The sequence below is a fragment of the Neolamprologus multifasciatus genome, chromosome 6 (assembly GCF_963576455.1).
Source record: "Neolamprologus multifasciatus chromosome 6, fNeoMul1.2, whole genome shotgun sequence".
Lineage (NCBI taxonomy): Eukaryota > Metazoa > Chordata > Actinopteri > Cichliformes > Cichlidae > Neolamprologus > Neolamprologus multifasciatus.
Genome location: NC_140444.1, coordinates 24248826 through 24272922, shown reverse-complemented (window position 1 = coordinate 24272922; position 24097 = coordinate 24248826). Strand labels below are relative to the sequence as shown.

Below are 24097 nucleotides of genomic sequence, written 5' to 3'. Positions count from 1 at the left end.
AGAATATATTAAGTATATTAAAATACACTAAACACATCCCTATAAGACTCGTTGAGAAAGATTATATAAGTTATTTAAAATGTTTCTTGTTAGATTAAGCTTTTTATTTGTCTTTTACAGCTGTGTGTGCGGTGTGTGTGCGGTGTGTGTGCAGTGTGTGTGTGGCGTGCGTGTTCTGAATTATTCAGGTCACTGTTGAGAAATTGAAAGCAACTTGTTTGCATTAGCAGCAGCAGGGGCTTGGTGGGGATGCAAAGTCCTGACGGTTGACTTGCTCCAAACTCGGGCCAGTTTACATAACTGAAGCACTGCACTGGCAGGGTTACCTGCCGTTAAATCACTGTGTGAGAGTGTAAGTATGTTTGTGCGTGGCTGTCAAAAACATACTCAAAAACATACTCAAACATTCATAGACACTCAACATTGTAAGAAAAGGTGCATTGTTACTCATAAATGAAACTGTGGACTTTTGTTGTAGAAGAGAAGATCTTTGATTGCTCTTTTTCTTTTTTTTTGTCCTTTCTCCCTCCCCTCACCCCTAGTAGGGGGGTTCAACCTTCAGCTGAACCCTGAGCCTGGTTCAGCTGAAGGTTCCTTCTTGTTAAAAGGGAGTTTTTCCTTCCCACTGTTGCCAAGTGCTTACTCATATTGGGGGATGGTCTGATTGTTGGGGTTTGTTGGGGGGGGGATTGTTGGGGGTAAGACGCTTCATCAGTTTCACAGACCTGTGGCAAATACATGATATTTTATCTTTTGGTTGTCACATGACTACAATTTCAAGTCCTCAAAGTTAAAGTATCTTCTGTAACTCACAGAAACTGCTTGGTAAATGGTGCCAGGATGGGAGGCACTAACCATCCCAAAACATTTATGCTAGTGAGGAGTAGAGTTGCACACACTACTCCTGAAAATGAATCCCAATGCATGACAGCACATAAGAGAGCAAAACAAAATAGAGTAACAATAATGTATTTAGTTTACATTTAAAAATGATTTGAAGATCTAATTGCAGAAATCCTGATAATCAGCTTATTTCAGGTTGTTGCTGATTAAATGTGCGACAGTGATAAATTCCTGTAACATTTGTGCTGTCGGGCCTTGCCTTCTTCTGCCCCTCTCACCTGTAACACTTCGAAAAGCTTCCAGGACCGTTTAAAATGTGCTCTGTTGTCCTTATCTAAACCTTGTGATTGTCTCTCTTTTTGTAAAACTCTGTCTTTATATTGTTTATTTCAACAATTATTTGTAAAACAGCTACCTGATCATATGCAGAATGATTTGTTTCAGTCGGCTTTCAGAGCTCATCACAGTACAGAAGCAGCATTAGTGAAGGTTACAAAGGATCTTCTTATGACAGTGGAGTCCTCTCTGTGCTTCCCTGGTAGACCTCAGTGCAACATTTGATATCACTGATCACAGTATTTTATTACCGAGACAAATTAAATGTACTCCCTGCAGTGGCTTGATCCACATCTTATTCATATAAATTGGGAGTTCCACAGGGTTCTGTGCTGGGACCAGTTCTGTTTATATTATACATGCTTCCCTTAGGCATAGCAAACATTTTCACTGATATACAGATACTAATCAACTTAATCTATCCATGAAGCGAGATAACATACACCATAACATACACAAGATAACATACACCTTCAGTTGATCCAAAATGCTGTAGCAAGAGTACTGATAGGGACTTTCTAGAGAGAGCATATTTCTCCTATTTTGGCTTCCCTTCATTGGCTCCCTGTTAAATCCAGAATTGAATTTAAAATCCTTCTCATCACGTGCAATGTCTTGAATAATCAGGCCCAATCTTATCTTAAAGACCTCATAGTACCGTCTCACCCCAATAGAGAACTTCACTCTCAGACTGCTGGTTTACTTCTGCTTCAGTTTGGACTCAGACAGACACTCTCTCTACTTTTTAGATTAGGCTTAAAACTTACCTGCTTGATAAAGTGATAAATGTCATGTAAATTCTCTGACTTTTATTCTGCCTCATTTGAACATATTACAGCTTGCAAACCTAGAGTTCAGGGGCAAAATAAATTTCTACATGACATTAAACGACGCTGTGTTACCAAATATTGGCAATGGCTGGCCAGTAGATAGATAGACCAGATCATCCACAAATCAGAAATGTTATTTGACCCTGGCTACGCCGTTCCACATGTAAAGTGTCCTTGGTGTAAAATGCTGAAATCCAAACTGCACCACATATATCATGAGTGTATGTATATGTCTGATAAGAATAAACAGTGCTCTGTGAATATGGCTTTAGTGCAAAGTGCTTTGGGCAGTCAGTAAGTGCTATATAAATATGGGGTTATTAGAGTGTTTGTTCATCTTTCTCAAGTTTTCACCTTCCTAACCCTGCCTGTAATGCTCAGACCCAAGCCTCATCAAGATGGTCCTCTAAAAAAAGGCCACACATATGGCAAAATAATTCCCTTAAACAGAGTTGTTCAAATACAGTTCATTGATCAGTTTAACTGTTAGTTCAATAAATAATGTCTGCAACACACAGGAAAAAGATAAATGTTTGGACAGTTTTTAGGAAGAAAAGGTTGCACATTTTGCTCTTTTTCTTTGGAAAAATAAGAAATGTTAAGGAATACCAACCTCATCCTTCAAATAAAACTCACATTGGTGTTTCACATCTCTTTGCTGAGGCATCCAGGTGGACTAGTGGTTGTTTCCTGAAGCCAGCCTGTCCCTGGTTTGACTCCAGACAGGTAGCTGTAACACGTGACATTCCTACTCGCTTCTCTTTTTGTATCTTCCTAGAGTCAAATAGGTCATGAAAACAATAGAAAGGTATTTCACTAATAGAGCACAAGAAGTGTTAGATTACTAACACTAAGAAGTGTTAGATCTTCGATTATAGTTGAAAAAGAAAAATCCAATCAATCTTCATACACAAAAAGAGAAGTTGTTATCATTTCAGCCTCAAAAGCCATGCAAACGCATTTCCCTTTAATTGAAAGTGTAAAGCAATGCTCATTACTGCTGCAAGATGACTGGAGTGACCTCACTCAGAGAAAAGGTTCTGACAGATAAACACTTCCAACACAAAATTAAGAATAAGCCACTAATTTGCTAACTGTTTATTTATATGTTTGTTCTATTAGAATCACCTTTTTTTCCCCACTCTTCATCAGTCAGTTATGGATCAGGTTTTTCGTTTATATGACTCAGACTCTCTGACTCACCCCTTACCTGATACAGTATCTCACTCATTCTCTATAACAGTGCGCACAATTAAAGTCATGCCTGGTTGCAAATGTCAGTGCATCTATGTCAGTTGGGCTCTGTTAGGATCTGTGTGTCAACACCTCATAGATGTCTCAGCCTGCACACAGCCCAGGCAGCCGCACATGAGCATTTTTACCCATGCCTGCACCTGAAAGAGACCTCCATTGCACAATAGGATTGCACGTTAGGCTGGTTATAGAAGTCGAGCACCGTCCTTATTTTGTTCTACTTCATTAACGTGGATTCATTTTTCTGCGTGTGTGTCTGCTGCCTGACACCGAGGCAGAGAAGAAGCGCAAAAAAAAAGAGCGATCGAGAGCTCTGTTGTTGCTACAACAGTTTTGTGGCTTTGCTAAAGTATTTCCCATGAAGTAAGGCTTTTGCTGTCTTGTCTCTTGAGTTATGCGGTACATCTCACTCTGTGTATTTGCGAAGAATGGCACGCAATGCAACCTACAAAGAAATGCCACATGAAAATCAGCTTATTTTAAGCTTCATTTAAAAGGACCAATTTTTGTAATAAAATATGATATTTTGCTGAGAGTTTGAAAAGGATAATGCTCACATCATTAGGGTACATACAGAACTACTGCCACTAGTATTGGTTGGATTAGCCTAACAACTGTGATATCACCCTTTGAAGCCTCAGAGCCATCTACATCTTTTTCTTTCTTTTTTGTATTTTAGCTGGAAGTGACTCATCATGGGATGGCGTGCAGAGTTAACTTAAGCCAGAAAACATACTACCTAGAGGTGAAGGCATACCCTTACCGCACCAGTGTGACGTCCTGACACAGCCACCTGCTAATTAGTGCTCAGTAAAATACAAAAGAATTACTAGAATTTCACACAGACTTCTTGGATATGGTGCCAATACAGTTAATTGCACAACAGGCTGTATAATTTGTCAGATAATGGCACCGAAAGCAACAAAAGCCATCCATAGTATATAGCGTCCCAGCTATGCTACCTAAACTAGCTAGGGTGACATCTAACCCTAACAGATGTTAGGATGTTAGTTTCTCAAACGATGTCGTGCACTCGTTGCTCAAGAGTTGTCCACCATATTGAATGCAATCTCTGATCACTAGGGAAGAATGTGTATTCCCCAACTTGTTGGTGAGTGGTTGCTGGTTGCTGCTACAGAGAGTCACCTGTATTTTGCATAGTAGATGGCGACTTGTGCAAACACACAAAGTAGTAGCCGAGCAATCGTAAAGTTTGATAGAGCCCAAGACCGTTCACCTTCAAAGTAAAAGCTACTTTTCAAAAGATTCAACTTTAACTTTGAAGGTGAACCGTCTCTGTTTCTGGTGTGCGACCCACTTTATCAAGTTTCAGTACCGCCATGCTAACTATCGGTGTTTGCTAGCATCAAAAGCATTCACAAGTAGTTGTCATCAAACTGTCGAGAAATACACTTTTTTCCCCCATAGTTGCTATTGGTTGCCAGATTGTTGCAGAACATACACACAATCATGGACAAGTTGGCAAAACTACCAAAACCTGCAAAAGCCTCAATAGCACTTACTGCCGCTTGTGTTGGCATTAGTTTATACTGATTATAAAAATGACTCTCCGTACAGTTAATATGGGAACATTTTAATTCATTTATTTTATGTAAGCTGACTGTAGCATTAAACTTAATATAAAAACTTTTTAGGTATCAACCTATTAATTTTACTTGCAGCATGAAAGCAGATACGTGAACATGAGGATACAGTAAATATTGTGATAAGTGGAATCAGGTTCCAGAAAGGCCTAACATTTAACTTAATTTATGACTTGACTTGGCCTCAGCTGTCCCTTTTGTCTGTGAGAGCGCCATGCCTCAACCTTATCTCTGTTACTGCAACAATAATGGGCAGTTCACTTTTTACATCTCATATCTTAACGTTGCTCATTCAGTGGTGCACAACAAGGCTTTTGTGTGGCATTGCTGACAACTTTTCACCACCGCCTAAATCCTCTGATTCCTAAGCAGGAAGGTACAGGTATTCATCCTGCTTCCACTGATATCCCTGAGCACAGAGTTCTGTTTTCCCAGCTGTCAAACACCTGACATATCTTTTAAGCTCGGCAGATAAAGCACTTGTGGACAGGGCCTTGGCTCCGAAAATGCATTTTTGTCATTATATGATGTTAGACCAGTTGATTTTTTTTTTTATATGTGAAGAGATGATAGATTTTTATACAAAGGAAAATACCATTTAGCTTGTCCCACATCTAATTGGACCACACAGTGCACATATAAACATAAGGTATAAGTGTAAGAAAATTTTATTAATCATTTGGAAGTTATTATATTTCTGTGTAAATATACTTTCAAAGATTATCAGATCTTCCCACAAACCCTAAAAGTAAAAAGACCATGCTCTATATGACCCAATTTAATCACATTTAATTTATGGAGAGATCTTATTATCCTGTAAACCTTGTTGGTGTGATTCAAAATTAATTGTTTCATCAATTATTTCAAACCATTGCAGCATAACATGCCAAAACTGCAACCCGAACACCATGTTTAAAGGATAAGATGAGTTTCTCACACTGGCATACAGTAAAAACACTCCCCAGTCTGTCTGAGCATCACTGCAGTCAGTCTGAGTTGGACTGCCATTGTTTGGAGACAGCCTGTTATCAAAAGTGGTTATTCACAGGTTGTGGGTGTCAACCACAATCGACAGTTTGTCTTAGTCACAAAGAGATTGCCATCCTACTTTTACTCTGATGTGAATAAGCCATTAAGGATTACTGCAATGAGTCTGCTACTTCGTGGCTGACCACATAGTGGGGGCCATGTAAAGTTACAGAGTGGGGTCACTGAGTACTGAGTGCATAAAAGCTGCAGAGTTTTAAACCTCACAACACTGTTCACAGGTTTCCATGACTGAGCAGCTCTTGTAAGTAACTTACTTTTGTCCACATAGTACGTTTAACCCTGGAGAACCCATGGAGTCAGAGCCGACCCCATTGTTTTTCTAGGGAAACCATGGGGTTAAATTTGACCCCATGGGTTCTCCAGGGTTAATATCAACTAATTTCTCACAACTGATTCTTTTGTTATTCTTTTAGAAAAGTAGAAATTCCAGGTCCTATTTTTCTGGAAATAAAAACATGTTCAAAGAGTTCACATATGTTCTCTTCCTGTTGATAAAACAATAATATAGAATAAAACACAACGGAAACATTATGCAGAAAAAATGCTTAAATCTCCATAGAAGCTAAGAAACAATGCACTTCAAGTGGCATTTAAATAAAACCCGTCTTACCTTCAGTCACCACGAATCATTAAAATGTTAATGATTTTAACATTTGGATACAAAAACCAACTTATCCTTGCTGCTATGACGTTTAAAATCCATCCACTACCTCAAGGGATCATTATAATATTGTATCCAAACAATTTGTGACTCACTGGAACTGATTTCAGTGTTGCTAAATGTGGTGCAGATGAGATCTGTTGAAATTGCTAAAACTGGCTTTTGCTATCGTTAGACAGAATCAGGGGATCTATTTCACTACCGGTCATCATAATATGAATGCGTTTACTTTCCAGACAAGTGAATGTTACTCATCCAATGAAATCATGACACAAAATGCTTCTTCTATTCATCCTACGACTCCTTGAGTCTTTTCAAAGAGGTCATCGACCAAAGCGTCTGTACATTCATCCCTTCATCACTTTGCTAAGTGATTGTTCAGTTTTATTCTGAGTTGAAGTGAAAGCGTGCAGACCAAGCACAACATTTTCTGCTCTGTGGGTTTTAGATTACACCATCCCGTTACTTGGTATTTGCGATGTGAGATGATCTCCGTGCATGCATTCACCAACTTGAGCATGACCACTCAAACAGGATGTGGTTCAGAACAGTCCTCGCGCATGTGTGTGTGTTAAAAGGAGAGAGCCACTAGTATGTTGGGTGTTGCAAGTCTCACGCATACCTGTAGCTGGGCTGTGCAGAAGGAGGCTGGCCTTCTGACTCAGCCTTGCATGGTAACTGCCAAGTAAGACAGAGGGAGAAATCTAGACTGGTATGCTGTTTATTTCAAGTGCCACCTGTGTGTCTGTTACTGTGGGATTTGTATCTCCTCAATCACTGACACATGTGGATTATCTGTACTTAAGGCAAAAAGCCAATGCAAGCCACATCTTGTGTGCAAGCAATCAGGCACTCAAACACAACATATCTTTCCCTTTGTGGACTGAATCTTCTGAAGAGCTGCTACCAGTATAATCACTGTAATTACTTGGACAACAATGTTATTTCAGTGTAACTTTTTGCATTTGTAAATTTATTACATTTATGAAATCAGACTGAGCCACCCTGGGGCAGGACTGTTTAAAAGCTTTCAAACAGCGCGTGTGACATAACTGCAGATTTATCCTCCTGGCAGTCGGCTGCCAGGATGATTGGTGGTGTTTGTGGTTTTTGTCACGAGGTGCTCTGGACTTGTGCCTGGCAAATATCGTCAAACATGGATACAAATACAGGTTAATGCTGGGTCAGCTGCTGAGGAGACATTACAAGCGACTGAGTGAGACAAAAGGATGAGAAAATACTATTGAACAATAATGATAATCTCTCTCATCAAAAACCTGGATTTCTGTCTGTGTCGGTGCAGGTGGAAGTTTGCCCTAAAGCAAAGTAACTTTCATTTTCTTTGTTTAGCTTCCACAGCTTCTTGTCCTGCTCTATTCACTGTTTGTGCCATCAGGGGGTTTATACGAACTTGCATAATGTACTGTGTGTCTGCTCTAATCCATAAAAAAACACGGAGAAGGAGGTCATCAGAGGTTCATAGATTAAAGGCCTCCATTATAATCCAAATATCAACAGTCCTAATACATAAAGCTGATACAACCGAAAAACAGATGTAATTTATGGGGAGCGGTTTTCTTTTTGTCTTTGTAAATTTTCATCCATGGTGGAAAGCTATCATAATAAAAGGGTTTATGCTGTGTAATCTGGCTAAATTATCATCTGTGCGTTCGTCTGAATGCTCCCCTTTCTCGCAACAGATCTCAGAAGTTACACTGGTGATTAAAATGTCAGATGACAGACAGCGAAAACTAAAGAAAGTGACAATGAAGCTAAAGTTTTGATAAAATGAAGTCAACCATTTGGAGACAAAGAGCTGCCTCTTTCCTGAACCTCGGGCTGAGACAGAAAGTGCGCATAGGAGATAACAAAAAAGGTTAAAGACTCGGTTAAAATAACTCCGCGACTCTATATTCTGAGAGTGCGTAAGGCTATTCTGAATCAGTTTTACCCAATAGGATTAAGTTTTGTTGCTTGACGAGTTATTCTGGATTCTTCTAGCAAATGACAGACTTTATTTTTACATCTTAGGCACTTAACTGCCCAGTGAAGATCAAGTCTTATTAAGGGACTAACAAAGAAATCGTTCAATCACTCCACGCCTGAATCCGGACTGAGACCCTGCATCTGCAGGAGTAAGAAATTAAAAAGAACAAACCACTGGAAATCATGTGTGTGCATGCTGTTGAGTTGTGTGTGTGTGTGTGTGTGTGTGTGTGTGTGTGTGTGTGTGTGTGTGTGTGTGTGTGAGATTCACGCCATGCTTACACGCCAATAATCTTGAGCACCCATGCGCTGTCATGCATAGAGAAGTTTCAGCTGCACAATAGCAGTGTGATGGGTGTGACTGTCTCTGGGATTAAAGTAGGAGAATAGATCCAGAAACAGACAGGTTCTACCGCCTGCTCGCCGAGACTCCTCCTTAACGCCGAGTGGGGGAAATCCTGACGCTCTTTAATGTCACGGTATCTGGAGCATTACAAGTAATCTTATTGTGTGTGATCTGATCTTAAATGTCAAGCCTTTCTTTTGAGGTTGTCAGCCTTGAGCCCTTTTTGTAAATGTGAACTAATGAAACACTTTTATTCCCCTACCTATCCGCCCCCCCTCGCCCTCCCAGGTTAATTGATTTGTTTGTGTATCAACTTTTTGTTTGGCAGACCATTTGAATGGACTGACGGATTTGCACACCAAATGTTGTCCCATTACACTATTTGCATGCTGCGCGGCTGGCCCTTAACCTGGCACCACTTGTCATGAGAGCCCTTCTCCCTGGTCTACTGTTGGCTCACACTTAAAAAGCCTTTATAGGCTAAACCACTGTGGAGAACAGGAATAAGCTACATGGAATTTAATGTGCTCAGCACTGCCAAACAACCCTATTCTTCATAAAAAGCCAGATGCAGCAAGCTTATTGTTCTGAGTTAAATATGAAGGAAGTTTCCATTGACTCCTTACCTGATTCACAGATTCATTCTGTGTACAGGTGTCGGAACAAAACCTTTCTGAATAATGATATTACACCCCACACTGTAAATACAACTTAATGACCCCATTTATTATAGTTTTACAGTAGTAAGAGACTCAAACATCAACTGCTTTGATACACGCTTATATAAGTATTTCTTTTGGAGTCACTCTTTTAATTTTTATCTCACAATTGATCTCTTTTTGGCTACTTTCCATATGTTTTATTGGAGTGCGTCACTTTTTTTGGGGGGGGACATTTGTTCATATTTGCACATATTTAGATTTCCTAACCTCAGTGAATAGTTTCCAAATTTTTCCAGTAACAAGTCTTTATGTAAGAAACTACTTTGTTTCTACTCATGAAAGTGGTTTCCTTTTGCATTTTTCTTTGCGAAAGTCTGCAAAGTGCTCCAAAGAAAGGCAAGGAAGACATTTCTTTTATTACAAAACAGGATGTGTGTGGGTGAGGAAATCAAGTTGAGTTGTACTCATCATCCATGAAGGGTGATGTTGCTTTCTTTTCTGTGGTTACACAATATTTCTGTTAGAGCAAAATCACTGCTGAATTAATCTAATCTAATCTATGAGTAATTGTACCTGAGAAGCCATGTACGGGGACTGGATACACAAGATTGGCTGGCAGGGCAGCTACAGGATTCAGTTTATACACACATCAGTCCTGTAATCACAAATTTCACTGTAAATCTGAAACTAAATATAAGGCACATAGAGGGTTTTCTTGGGTTTAATAGAAAAATGTGGAGAAAAAAAGTAGAAAAATGTTGCTTTCTACAGTTTTGATTCTGCCTTGAGAACCATTGTTTAGCAGCTGCAGTGATCCTGTATTACTGTAGTTATATTTGTATATTTGTCTGATTCGCTCATTTGTACTAACTAATTTCAAACTACTCACATCAGCAGCAGAACACAAAGAGCCGACTGAAGCGACTCTGTGATTCACCTTGAGAAAACTAGCACTCAGTAAATAAAGTGATGACACTCTGTGGGATATGCTTTGGCAACACTACTTTTCTCCAACTGATCCTTATTAGCTTTATTTAACTTTGAATTAAATCTCCCAAAATGGTACATAATGTTGTTAGCGGTGCCACTGTCTCTCCTTCTCTTTGATTCAACATCCACCCAAGATTGCCCCCTTAAAGCTGGAAGCCTGAAACTCTTTAGGAAAAATGTGGTATTTTACGGCTTCATTTTCTCACGTTTTTCACACTTTAAATTTCAATGAGGAGTCCCGAGTGACAGACCTACTCGCCTCTGGAAGTCACTCCAGGGCCGGAAACAATCTCAGACCTGACAGCCGACTGTGGCGTCAGACCCTCAGAGACCCTCATTGTGTGACTAACAAATTTTCAATAACACACCCACGCACCTGCGTAAAATACTGTTGCTTGGTAGTACCTACATACTTCTTTTAGTCCCTGTCTCTTCTCTTCTTTCTCTGCTCCTGCCATAGCTACCTGACCTGTCTTACTACCTTGTTTGTCATCTGCAATCACTTGCTCTTTGAGCGGCTATGACAGACAGGGGTATTAGCTGCCTCAGTCTAGTGTTGAGAGCTGGGCTTCCCTGCTGAATAGAGAAACTATGTATGAACACCACAGGAAAACATGTAGTGACACACAATGGCACACTCCCAGTAACAGCTGCTTCTCACAGTGTGTGTGTGTTACTGCTCTGCAGATTTAACTCTTTTATTAGTTTTTGGCTTTTTATATAAAAACTCCTTTATTTTTGTTAAGTGTTTGTCTCTTGTTAGTGTTATTTAAGTGTGTGATAAGGGACAAAAATGAGAAAAGAGCAATCAGATCATCTGATATCTGACTTTTAATCAGATTATTAGTCAAGTCAATTCATTCCTTAAATGCATTTGCTGTGTGTTACTGTGTTTAACTCACTATTGTGCTGGTATTTTAAAAGCTTATCATGGTGTGGTTTAAAAAGTACTAAATTTCTCCTCAAACTGTAGTGGAAAACTGCACAGGAGTCAATATGTCCTCAAACACAACAATTACTGTATTATTTTCGACCACAGGTAAACACAGAGCGAGGAGGACAATGCCTTTGTGTTTGTATGGCACAGAAATACTAATCCTGAACTACTGTTACCTTCATTAGTTTCAAAGTAAAGAAAGCATGTTTTTCATTATATTTAACAATGTAGTTGAAGCAGTGATAGAAAACACTCTGTAGTAAGGTACACTGAGACCTAAGCAAACACTTAACACAAATTTATTATTATTATTTGCTTATATTAAGATGTGTCAGGGATTACATTTACACTGCTAGAAAGAGGACTTTCACTTGGCCGACCCACTTAAGATCAGATTGCTGAATTTTACAGCACCTTTTCATGTGCCTATAATACAATAAAACTGCTATCGGACTAAATCGCTGTTGAATCAGTGCGTAGTAATGAGAATACTTCTTTGTTTGTTTTGTTTGTTTATGTCAATATTCAGTTGAATTTATAGGTTTATATGATCAAATTTCTTTGATAGTCACACAGTAGAGGGCCTTAATTTTAGGAAGCAAACATAATTTCTTTAACACGATTCTTAGTTGTTTTTTTTTAGCTACACATGGCTAAAATTAGTGTAACTAAAATTTAGCTTTTTTAAATGGCTTTATTACAAACATGTAGTGCAGAAAAGTCATCTCTATGGTATTGTTTTTTTCAAAGAAAGCAGTAACATTTATTAAATGTATATGTTTGAAAAACAAACAAACGACGATTAGTATGATTAAATTAAGTAAAGGGTGAAGTAAATGATATGAATTAAAATATTAAATTTGTTAGGTTAGGATTGTTTTCCGCGCATAGTTGTGTTAGACCGCATCAGTTTTATCTACGTGTACTTGATAAATTGGCCGCTCGTTTTGTTTGCCGTGTGTGGAAACCTCGAGATGTTGATTTAGCCGTGGGAGCAGACTGCTTTGTCCTGCGTGGTGTTGCTGGTGTCTCTGCACAGTAAGACTTGTTACAGATGAGCGTAGACAGCAGAACCGGTGTTAATGCCCCACAGCCTGTGGGTGGTAGCAGGATTTGATACTTGTTGTTCCCTCACCTTCACTGAATGTGAGGAACACGTCTGTGATTGGTGTGGGTTCTTTGTGGTCTGCTGCGGTTTGGGGTTGGCCAGAACAGAGATGCAGCCTGCCATTCATGCATTAAGAGCTGCGGCGGATTCAGGTGTCAAAAATGATGGAGTGGTTGGCTGTCCTGCCAGTTTAAGCTTGCCATGGCTGGCTAAGCGAGCGACTGACAGAGTGTGCAGCAACCCTTCTCTTTACACGCACACTAAATGAATCATTGATTCTGACTCGTGCAGACGGGCCTGTTCAGCTTGATTTTAAAAGAATAACTTTGTGAACTTTGATCAAAATAGCTTCTTTGATTAAAAACAACAAATCAAGGCAGATAAATGTATTGTAGTAGTAGAAGAAACAGCTGGGAAAGGTCTAAAAGCAGCTGTGGTCAAGGATCAGTTGGATTTAAGCAGCTTGATCAGTTGTTAGAAATTTTCAGGAGCCTCTTAAGTGTGTCAGGGTCTGTAACACAGGACGACATCTGGAGACACGATGGCTGTGAAGGATTATTTCTATTCTTTTTTTCAAAATGAAGCTGTCGTCTCGGTGGTACAGCATCCAAGCAGGCCACCCACCATGAGCGAGGGTCTAAAGGAATGCTTTTTACTGGATTGCTTGCCCCCCCCACCTCCTTACTCACTTTCCTCAGACCTTGAGTGTGTGTGTGTGTGTGGGCGTGAGACAGAAGCGTCATCACATACATTACCCGGACAAGACGAGTGCGTGCTCGCGTACTCTCTGTGTTTTTGTTTGTCTGGAGGTGGATTTTCCACGCGTACTGTGACCACCAGTGTTGTGGCTTCAGAGTGGCTTTGTTTAATTTATTGACAGATTTTGCCGGGAAATGGTAGAGAAAAGGGTGGGAAGTTTTTTTTTAATTTTTTAAAATTATTATTATTTTTTTTACATATGAGCGATTTAGACAGGAAATTATGTGGCAACAATTTTGATAATCTTTTCCTTTGTTTATGGGGAAACTCCACAGAGGATAAAGAGAACCACTGCACAAGAACTAATTTCCTTAGTGGGCATTTGAGGATTGCTCTAAAAGTAAGTTAATCCCTATAGATCCCAGTATTTAAATGCCCTCTTTTACAGCATTAAAAAGCATGTTTGCAGCCTGGCACTGATTTTCTTTAATAATGACTTATTTTATAAGTCATCAGAGTTAGGTGCATGGTTGCCTTTGACTTTGCTTTGTTTTGACACAGACAGCTGTCTTGTAGGCCTCAGTAAATAAAGTAACTGAAATGGATTTCTCAGCCATGTTTGTGTTGATGGAGTATTTTTATGGAGCGGTCTGACGACTACTATAGCTTACTCAGTGATAGAGCTCATTCAAGAACTTTGTGCTTTAGTTTCTTGTGAGTTTAATTCTAGTATTTTAGTAGTTTTAGAAGCACTAATTAGCAGATTGCACCTGCACAGATTATGATGACAGACAGTATAAAACACAGACCCAAACACCATCAGCGATGGTTTAGAAAGTCCCATTCCGAAGCTTTTATATGAGAGTTTCTACCATTGCAATCTTGGTGCTTTGCTATTGGATGTGATTAGTGGCCCAGGTCTGACTGTGAAACCACATGCTCACTGGCTAACAACTTATGGTTATCAGCCCATTTATTCCTCCTTTCTGAAATGTAGCATGACCAAGATTTAGAAACTGGTCTTACATTAATATTTACCCAAATATGACCCAAAATGAGCAAATGAGGCCTTCAGGAAAGTGTTTAAAGAAGTTGTGTCAGAACGCCACACTCCCATGCCTTTAAGTAAAAGTTTTGCATTTTGAAACGTGTTGGCTCCAGCACTGGAGCACAGGCAAACCTTCATTTCCAGTTTGCATCATTCTTTTTAAATTTGGTGCAGCACCTTTGTTGCAGTCAAAAATCCAACAACCTCTGCCAGCCTATTAGGAAATATGCGATTCTCTAGCAACCAATTGTTGTAGCAGTGGTGGACAACTCTTGAGCAGTGTGCGCATGAAGTCAGGTGAGAGACCTACACATGACCTCAAGTGGCTACTAAAAAATGCAGATTTACAGCACCTCTACGCTGGCTTCATTTTTCAGATGCAGAAAGCTTTTAGAATCTTTTATACGGTTTATCTTTATGAATTGTGGTTTAGCTCTTAATACTCTATTCAACAATGTAATATTGTAAAAAAAACGCAACTTAATATTGCAACAAAAAACAAAAATAAGCAAAAAAAATCCCAACACAGAGCACTGAGTGAGTGCAAAACCACCACATCGTATCACATCCATCTTTTATATACAGTCTACTTTTGAGGACATGTCTACGGAAGCGTAGAGCTGCCACCCAGGCAAAAGAAAAATACAAGTGTATCACGTTATAACGTGAAAAGTTTATTGTTCTAACAAGATACTTTTCCTGTTTGTACAATATACTATCATGTTTGTACAATATACTTTTCACGTTTGAACAACATAATATCACGTTATTACAATATACATAATTATCACGTTCGTACAATATATTTATATTGTACGAACGTGATAATTATATTGTACGAACGTGATAATTATATTGTACGAACGTGATATTATGTTGTTCAAACATGAAAGGTATATTGTACAAACATGATAGTATATTGTACAAACAGGAAAAGTATCTTGTTAGAACAATAAACTTTTCACATTATAACGTGATACACTTGTATTTTTCTTTTGCCTGGGTGGCAGCTCTACGCTTCCGTACATGTCAAACCAGAATGTGTGTTTAATCTTTTTGCACTGGTGCTGGTAGAATATGTTTTTCAGCTGTAGGTTCAGCAGTTAGTCTCCAGGCAGTTGGGTTTCTTTCTTTTTTTTAACCCTTTGACCTTTTGACCTCCTCCTATTTTTGAAATCAATCTACTGCCCTTGGGTTTCAGCTTCTCACGTGGGAATGTTTGCCATCTTCTCAAATTGCAAACTAAATATGTTATAATTTTTTTCCGTACAGATTCCATGACTTAAGAAAATAAATAAACAAATAAATAAATAAACAAATAAATAAATAAATAAATAAATAAATAAATAGAAAAAGAAAGAAAAAAGAAGGAAATTTGTTAGATCAATCAATAATGAAAAACAGTTATTAACCTCTTAAGCCCCAACGCCCCCTGATATGGGGGCAAAAGGCAGGAGATCAGTTAGGCTTGGGGCTTAAGAGGTTAAGCAAAGCTCGCTCAGCTGTCTTACAAAGTACATCCTGTCCAGACGTCCACTTCAGTATTAAAGAGAGCTGTGTTTTTGATGCGGATTAAAGATAGAGTGGACGTTTCTGGCACAACTTCTTGTTCTACCGTTCTTCTCCATACACCTTCTGAAGAGGCCCAAGCTCCAGCAACATCTGCAGTATAAAGAACTATTTTATTATGTGACCCCTGTGTTCAGTCTCATCAGGGTCACGCTAAATCATCACTATCAAGAAGCTGACATAGCCAGACTGAGCCAGCACAGTTCTGGAAAATCATCCTTTGGACAGATGAACGCAAGATCAACCTTTACCAGAATAATGGCAAGAGCTCATGATCCAAAGCCTACCACATCATCTGTAAAACACGGCAGAGCCACTGTGATGGCTTGAGCATGTATGGCTGCCGCTGGCACTGGGACACCAGTGTTTATTGATGATGTGACACAGGACAGAAGCAGCTAAATAAATTCTGAGGCATTCAGAGACATACTGTCTGCTCAAATCCAGCAGAATGCAGTCAACTTAATTGTTTCATAATTCAGATGGACCCAAAACATACAGCCCAGGCACCCCAGGAGTTTATTATATATATATAAAGCAAAGAAGTGGAATATTCTTGAACAGTCAAGTCAGTCACCTGATCTTAGAGCATTTAAGCATGCATTTCATTGTTTGAAGACTAAACTTTGGACAGAAAGCCCACAAACAAACCGCAACTGGAAGCCGCTGCAGTTAAGGTCTGGCAGAGGTTTACAAAGGAGGAAAGTCAGCATCTGGTGATGTCCATGAGTTCAAGACTTCAGGCATTATTTATTGTCAGGTATTGTCTAATTACTTTTGAGTCCCTGAAGGGATTGTGTTAAAAATGCTTTTGTTCCTTGATTTGTTTTTTGTTTTTCTTCAACCCGGTGAATTAAAGCTGCACTTCAGCTGCATGTTGATGCATTTCAAGTTCATTGTGGTAATGTACAGAACCAAAATTTGGATAGTTGTCCCTGTCCAAATATTTATACACCTAACTGTAACTAAGGTAAAATAAACACTAGAAGTGTTTTGGTACAAGGTTAAATTGCTGAAGCATCTGGATGTAGTGGCCTGCTAGTGTTAGTCACTTTGATCTTATCTTCTGCAGATATCTCAGGGTCACCAGTATTTTGGCGCTTACAGCAAAGTTTAGTCTTCACCTACAGAAAGCTTCCACCTGCAAGCTCTCATCAACCAAAACCCTCTCGAGGTTTTCTCAGGTGCTGTGGTCATCTTCACAATGGCTCTCTGCAGTTTTTTTGCTCTCTAAGAAGATTTTTTTAAGGAAATAGTGGACTGATGTATGCCAGGAAACCACGGTAACTGACTTAAAAAGGGAGTGACACTGCGTGCCATCCTAAATCAAGGGCCTCATCAACTAGATCTTGCTATTTTACTTTCTTCAGTTCATGGGAAATGGATGGTCTGTCCTCCCAGGGCAGTGTGGTCATTGACACTTCTTCTGGAAAGACAAGCTTCTCCCAGTTGGAAATTTGGTGCTTTTTAGTTTTGAATGCTGGGATCTGTTGCTTATTAAACTACCGATTATATAAATGATTATAAATTATAATAATCCTGATTGGCAGATTATATTTGCTTCTTTGCCACATTGTTATCATACATATGAAATGGAGCTAATAATAATCCTTTCGGAAAGCTGAATGGATTGAAGAGTGGCTTTAAATGTATGATATGCTGAATATGTTTCATGGAAAGGAACTCATGCTGTCGCATAAATGTCACAAGCATGCCATAAACCTAAATTATAAAGTAGTACAAATAAACATCATACCACTCTGTCCCTTTCTTTTTTTGTTTTTAAACTTCAGATATAAAATAACAAATACAACTGAACCAGATAGCAAGCTTTAGTTCCCCTCTAAGAAACGTGCCTCACAGAGCACCTTAGGTTTATCACCACTAGAGGATGCTTTGCTTCTAGTGAGTCTGACAGTCCAGTGGAGTGAGTGGGAGTCAGACAGATAACTGGCAAGGTTCAATATTTAAGAGGATACGCCCTGTATCCACAATATCCAACTGTACCCATATGACAATGCTCATTACTGTATGTTTTGGTTTGTGTATTGTGGAATTATCTTTCCTGCACAATGTCAAACAAAGAAAAGGCTGTGTCTATATTTGCTGTGATCAGCAGAGCGACAGGCCACAGGGTGTGTGACACTGAAAATGACATGCACTAATGCTGTTCAACAGACAGCTGACAGGAAACAGTGAGACAGTACTGTAGGTGTCCCTGAAGCGAGTCCAGCAGACTGTGTGTGTTAATGTATGCATGCATGTTGAGGTGTAGAGGTAAAGTTGTGTGCTTGAAAAGAGGGTGTAGCCAAAGTGATTCATGGTAAGAGACAACGGTTGGATACCTAAAGTTTTTACTGGAGTTATCTGGTGTGTAGTTATAACCTGAGACAACCTATCTGATTGTTTTGCATATTCAGCTTCCTTCTTTCACACGTGGGGCAGGCTGCAGAGCCAGATCGTCCCAATAAATAAAAAAATATGCTGTAACTTACTTCCCTGTTCACAGAAATAAACAGAAAAAATGCTTTCTCCCAGCAGATGACCCTAAATGGTGATTTAGGGTCATCTGGTTTCAGGTAACAGCGCCAGCTTTCTATATCTGGTATCTGTTTTCATGTGTAAGTGAAATGAAGGTTTTGGATTGTTAACGAAAACTGAATAAATAATAAATAAACCAGAGGACAGCGCCTTCAGTTTTAGCAAGTACAGACAGACATCTAATACAGTCTGAGGAAATGAAGATAATAGTCTGACAAGCAGTTAATGAAGGATATGGTTTCAGTCACTGTGCAGTGGTAATTTCCTGAAACATTATACAAACAGTGAATCTGAACATAAAAAGAACTTTAAAGTTTGAAAACTTTTGGTAATTTCTCAAAAAATAAACACAAATAAGTACATGTTGAAGTAGAGACAGGTACTGGTTATATGTATCGTTCGTTCTTACAAAGATATCAGTCATCAGGGGGTAACTAAATTGCCCTCCATCTACCACAAAGTTTGCTTTCATGCAGCACATCAAAGTTTATTCTGTAGAAACAGCTTCAAAGCAGACAGAACTCTAAACCACAACACACACTACTACTGCATTGATGGTGATTAAAAAAATCCCACAAATTGCATATTTTGTTTGATGTGATTATTTTGGCTCATGTTAATGCAGAGAAAACGTTTTTTGTTGTGGCACTGATGAGATTGAAGAAGATAAAATATTTGTTTCCTATGAAGGAAATCGGCTTTTTCGTGCAGTTTTGACAAATCACGTTCTGTCTTTGAAACTCTGCAGCAAAAATCACGTGAATGCTATAAAGGAACATTCAGCACTAACATCAGCACTTACAATATATCAGCATGACAATAATACTAATAAAATGGTAACAGCTTCTTTCTTTGTAGTTGATCTGTTGGTGTTTTTTTATGGAGTTGCACATCTGGTATCTCATTTGTGTTTCTGTTACTCAATTTTCTACAATTTTTATTTGTGTCATAATACATGATAGATTGAGGCCTTACAAACCTAAAAGCCTGTGCAAAATGTGCTTAAACAAGTACTCGGTGGTCTCCGTCGAAGAAATCTTTACTCCAGATGCTTTATTAGGTGCACCTTTGCTAGTACTGGGTCAGACCCCCTTTTGCCTGCAGAGCTGAATTAACTTAATTCTTCATGGCAAAAACTCAACAACAGAGTAAACCCCAACAATCACATGAGCCTATATGAGCAGGAACTTTGGTGACTATGGGAAAGAAAACCTCTTTTTAACAGGAAGAAACCGGCTCAAGGAAGGGCAGCCATCTTTGAGTTCACTGTCATGTTCAGGACACCAGTTTGAAATGATTGGACTTTGTGACATGATCTGTTATCTTGCTCGATTTAATGATAATGATACCCATTAGAAGACTGGCATGGTCAGCAAAAACAGCCAGGTTGGCCTTTGGAGGATGTTCAGTTGGTACAAACGGGTTCAAAGTGTGCTGAGAAAATGCCCCCTATCATCACATCACCTGAAGCACTGATCCATGCTGTCATGTTGTTTGCATCAGACCAGAGAGTTTTTTTTACCCAATCTTCTGTTGTCAGTTTTGGGGGATCCCACGTGAATTGTACCCTCAGTTTCCTCTTCTTAGTTGACAGGAGTAGCAACCTGTGTGGTCTTCTGCTGCTGTAGCCCATCTGCTTCAAGAATCAACTTGGTATGCATTCAGAGATGCTCTTCTGCATACCTGGCTTGAGTTCCTGTCAACTCGAAGCAGTCTGGCCTTTCTTCGTCAACAAAGATTTTTAACCCAGAACACTGCAGCAGCTGAAGTCACTTAAATCCCCTTTCTTGATCCTCAGTTTGAATTTCAGCAGGTCATCTTGACCATGTTTACATGCATTGGATTGCTTGCTTGTGATTGGTTGATTAGGTATTTGTTTTAATGAATAAACAGTTGTAGGTCTAGTGTGTGCTCCAGTAATGCTTACATTACTGTGTGTAAGCATTTGAAATGGTAAATAGACTCAGTGCTATTTCTAACCACTTAATATAAGTGTAACATCGTATAATTTACACTCCAGTTATGTGTTTTTAATAGGTAAAAAACGTAAATAAATTAAATGAATTTAGTTATATCCATTTAAATTACAGGAGAAAAGCATTATTACGAGAGTGCGATGTTGAAGTATTTAGTTAAGTTGAAAGCTTGAACAAATTTACTTACTTTCCAGTACTGCTGATAGCGGCTGCTCTACAACATAATTCCTTGTTTGTATGGGTTAAAAAAGTTTGCTTTGTATATCCCAGCATACACATGCTTGCAGTGTGTTTAATAATATCTTTTGGAGCCTTTAAGATGCTTGAAGCTGCAGTCATGCTTTTGATGACCTTACACCAACAGGGTTATTTAAATATTTCAGCCGTCTTGAAAACACAAAAGAAGATTCTCATACCTGAGCCATTCACCCCCCCCCCCCCCCCCCCACGCGTGCGCTTCTCACAGCGCATCATGAAAGAATCCAGCACGAAAATGAATAATGCATCGACCTTCTTCTATTTGCAGAGCTAAGTCGCCACCCCGCTTCCCCGTGTACTGACAATAACAGAGAGGTGTAGCGAGGTAAAATAGCTCGTGTTACATGATCCCACACTGAGCTTAGGTTTAGTGTAGATGTGGACAAAAAGATTGTTTTGTGAAGGGAAAATCATCAGGCCGATAACCATTTCTTGGCATTTATTTGAATAAATTACACTGATTTGAACTGAATTACACATTTTTTTTCTTTACATCAAGCGTACAGTTTTAGAATCCAGTGCAGGAAACAAACAAAACAAGAACAGAAGAAAAACAAAACAAAACAGACAGCCCCCCCCCCCCCCCCCCCCCCAAAAAAAAAACAAAACAAAACAAAAAAAAACAATCCAAAGACAATCATGTGCAGCACATAATCCCTCCTGTCACATTACTTCTGGGTTAGATACTATATATACATCTATAGAGTATGTGTATACTTCTGTCACAATTACAAAAATAAGATACGTTACTGTAGATGCGCGACTACACACACACGCACACGAGGTGAAAACAAAACACAAAAAGCTGTACAGTCCTCATTGAGGGCAAAGATACACACGATTGTTAAAAAAGTGAACGACAAAAAGAAGGAAGAATTTGTTACGTCTTTAAAAAAAAAGAAAGAATAAATACCTCTTTAAAACTGTATCGCTAGACTCCAGCCAACAAAATATACCATCTGTTAACATCGTGCTTCCCTTTGGAAGAAAAAAAAGAAGAGAATACACTAAATATGGGTTATCGGCTGATTTTGCATCATTTATTGTAATTTTCCACACAAAGAAAAAAAATAGTAAATGTTTATGTTTTACATTTATCCTGTGTCTCATAAAGATGTCTTACGCTGTTTCTTACTCTTAGTCCACCCCGCCCCCAGTGCATGTTTCTCATACAAGCATAGATTAACTGAAATAAATAAATATAAATCAAGCAAATGTTTTGTATGAGAAACGTGTGAAAGGTCCACTGTCATAAGCATAGTATGTCTTATAAGACGAATACGTTAAACATTCTTATAGGTTTTCTTTTCCATATAGATCTGCTGAACATAGTGAATTGGTCCATGTTTGTTTTAATGTTGAACACTGTCAGAGACAGTAGATGTTAAAAACCTCAGCATCAGAGGTCCTCTGCAGCCCCATCCCTGTGCATAACTTGAAGAGTATGCAAACCCAAATACACCGCCCGCCCCCAAAATACACGCGCAACATTTCTACAAGATGGGTGAAAATAAATAAATAATTGAATAAAAACAGTCAGTGCTGCTGCGCAGGCTGTTCTGCAGAAAAGAAAACCTCAGTGATAAAACGTGCACTACAGCTCCCGACTGGGTCGATATGAGTTCTTGGTTATCGGTAGATCACCAAAAGATGGGGAAACGATCTCACATAATACTGCATACGAGCATATCGCAGGTTGGAAAAAAATTGGACATCTACAACAACATCTAGTTTTTCTAAGCTCAGGCATGACGTGGAAAAGGGGAGAGAGGGGTATGGTTTATACGGTTGTATAACCGTGAAGAAAAAGCTATTTGTGTTTGCATAATTTTAACTGATATATAAAATTTCCACCAAGACAAAAAAAAGAGGAACAAGCTATCATTGGACTCTTTCCTTAAAACACTCCTGCCTAGTATCATCGGTGGCTTACAGAAGCTAAACTACAGAACACTACTTGGACTAGTAAGGGATGCAGGAAGAAGAGGTACGCCTTCTTCAGCCGCACTATATATGGTTTCCTCAGGTGTTAAGATTTATACATTATTATATCACAACACATCAACCATGTTTCACACTGCTGATAAAATACATGTCGGTGGACTGAGACTTACGCACCGGAGTTTTTCTTTACATCACTTCAAAACAATTTAAACTTCACTGTTTTTAGAAAATCATGTCATCACTTCACTAATCACTGGCTCGGGTATGTGTCACATACTTAATAAAGCTTCACCTCCTAATAGAATACCAAAGAACTCCAGGTTGCAAGCTTAAACCTGTTCCCATCAAACAGACTTTCTGATACCTTCCTGCTGGAGTTTCATTTTCATTCAGGTTTTACAAGTAACTTTGGTATAACATATGACCAATATGTTACAACACATGCACAAAAAAAACATTAAAATACTGTGTTACTTGATGAATCTCTTGAGTTTTGTCTAAACTCATTTAAACTGATTTTTTTAGGACATGACAGGAACATAGTTTCACCCAGAACTGTCAAAAGAGGCAACGACTGTCAAAAAAAGGAAAATTGAAAACAAAAATATTCAGTTAAACATTTTTTTAAAAAACATGAAACCAGTTGAAAACATGCTGGAACTACAGTCTTAAACATGAAGCATGTGGACTGATTATTTTGTAGTGGTAAATTGAGGAAAAAAAGAGTTTCTATCTACTGCGAAGGTTTCCACGAAACACAGAGATACAGAGTGTGATTTTGCAAGCCTGTGCTGAGAAGCTTGTGACGGACTGACAGCCAACCTAAAGCGAGACAAAAGCCGGACGGAAACGGATAAAATGACTACGGAAGCCTGAAGGTGACTCGTGGGATAAGGGGGAAACAAGACTATAAATGCTGTTTTCTTTTTTTCCCTCCCCTCGCTTTCTTTAAGAGTGCTTCCTTTAAGTTATCATCGGTCTCGCTCACATCTTCATTGGTTATTGTTTCGTTGCCGTTTTGACTCCTTTAAAGCGGAGTGCAGGTGGATAAGTAGGAATGTTTAGGAAAAGGTTACTGGGAATACTTGGAGGAGGAACTGGAGGCCGGGATTTATCGTGTCGCAGCTTCGGACACTTCTGGTAGTTGAGACATCCTAGTGGGGCAGCGGCACCAGGATATCCACGTAGTTGATGGGAAAGAAGCCCGAGTTGCCCTGCAGCATCCCCTCGTACCAGTTGTCATCGATCTTATTGGTAAGGGTGATGATATCGCCCTCCTTGAAGCCTAGCTCACCTTCGTTCTCAGGGTCGAAATCGTACAGCGCACGACAGCAGGGCTGGTCCATGGGGGCTGGAGAAGAGGAAGAGAGCGGGTCGGAGAGATAAACAAATAAAAGTAGAGTTAGGAGAGGCAGGCGAAGGAGATGAGACTCCACACATTGATTACAAGCAGAA

The 24097-nt window shown here is 39.2% G+C and overlaps 1 protein-coding gene and 1 long non-coding RNA gene across 2 annotated transcripts in view; one reads left to right on the top strand and one right to left on the bottom strand.

Moving 5' to 3' along the window:
* Positions 1 to 1183: 1183 nt before the first annotated feature.
* On the top strand, positions 1184 to 21279 carry LOC146517061 (uncharacterized). The gene is made up of 2 exons (XR_014874455.1): positions 1184 to 14938; positions 15365 to 21279. It is a non-coding gene; the product is annotated as an uncharacterized LOC146517061 (long non-coding RNA).
* The window catches only part of sh3gl2a (SH3 domain containing GRB2 like 2a, endophilin A1), a 36935-nt gene continuing 33960 nt past the window's right edge, over positions 21123 to 24097 (bottom strand). Inside the window, 1 exon segment of the mRNA XM_085162092.1 lies at positions 21123 to 23993. Coding sequence (XP_085018218.1) covers positions 23797 to 23993 — 197 coding nt within the window. The 3' untranslated portion in view covers positions 21123 to 23796.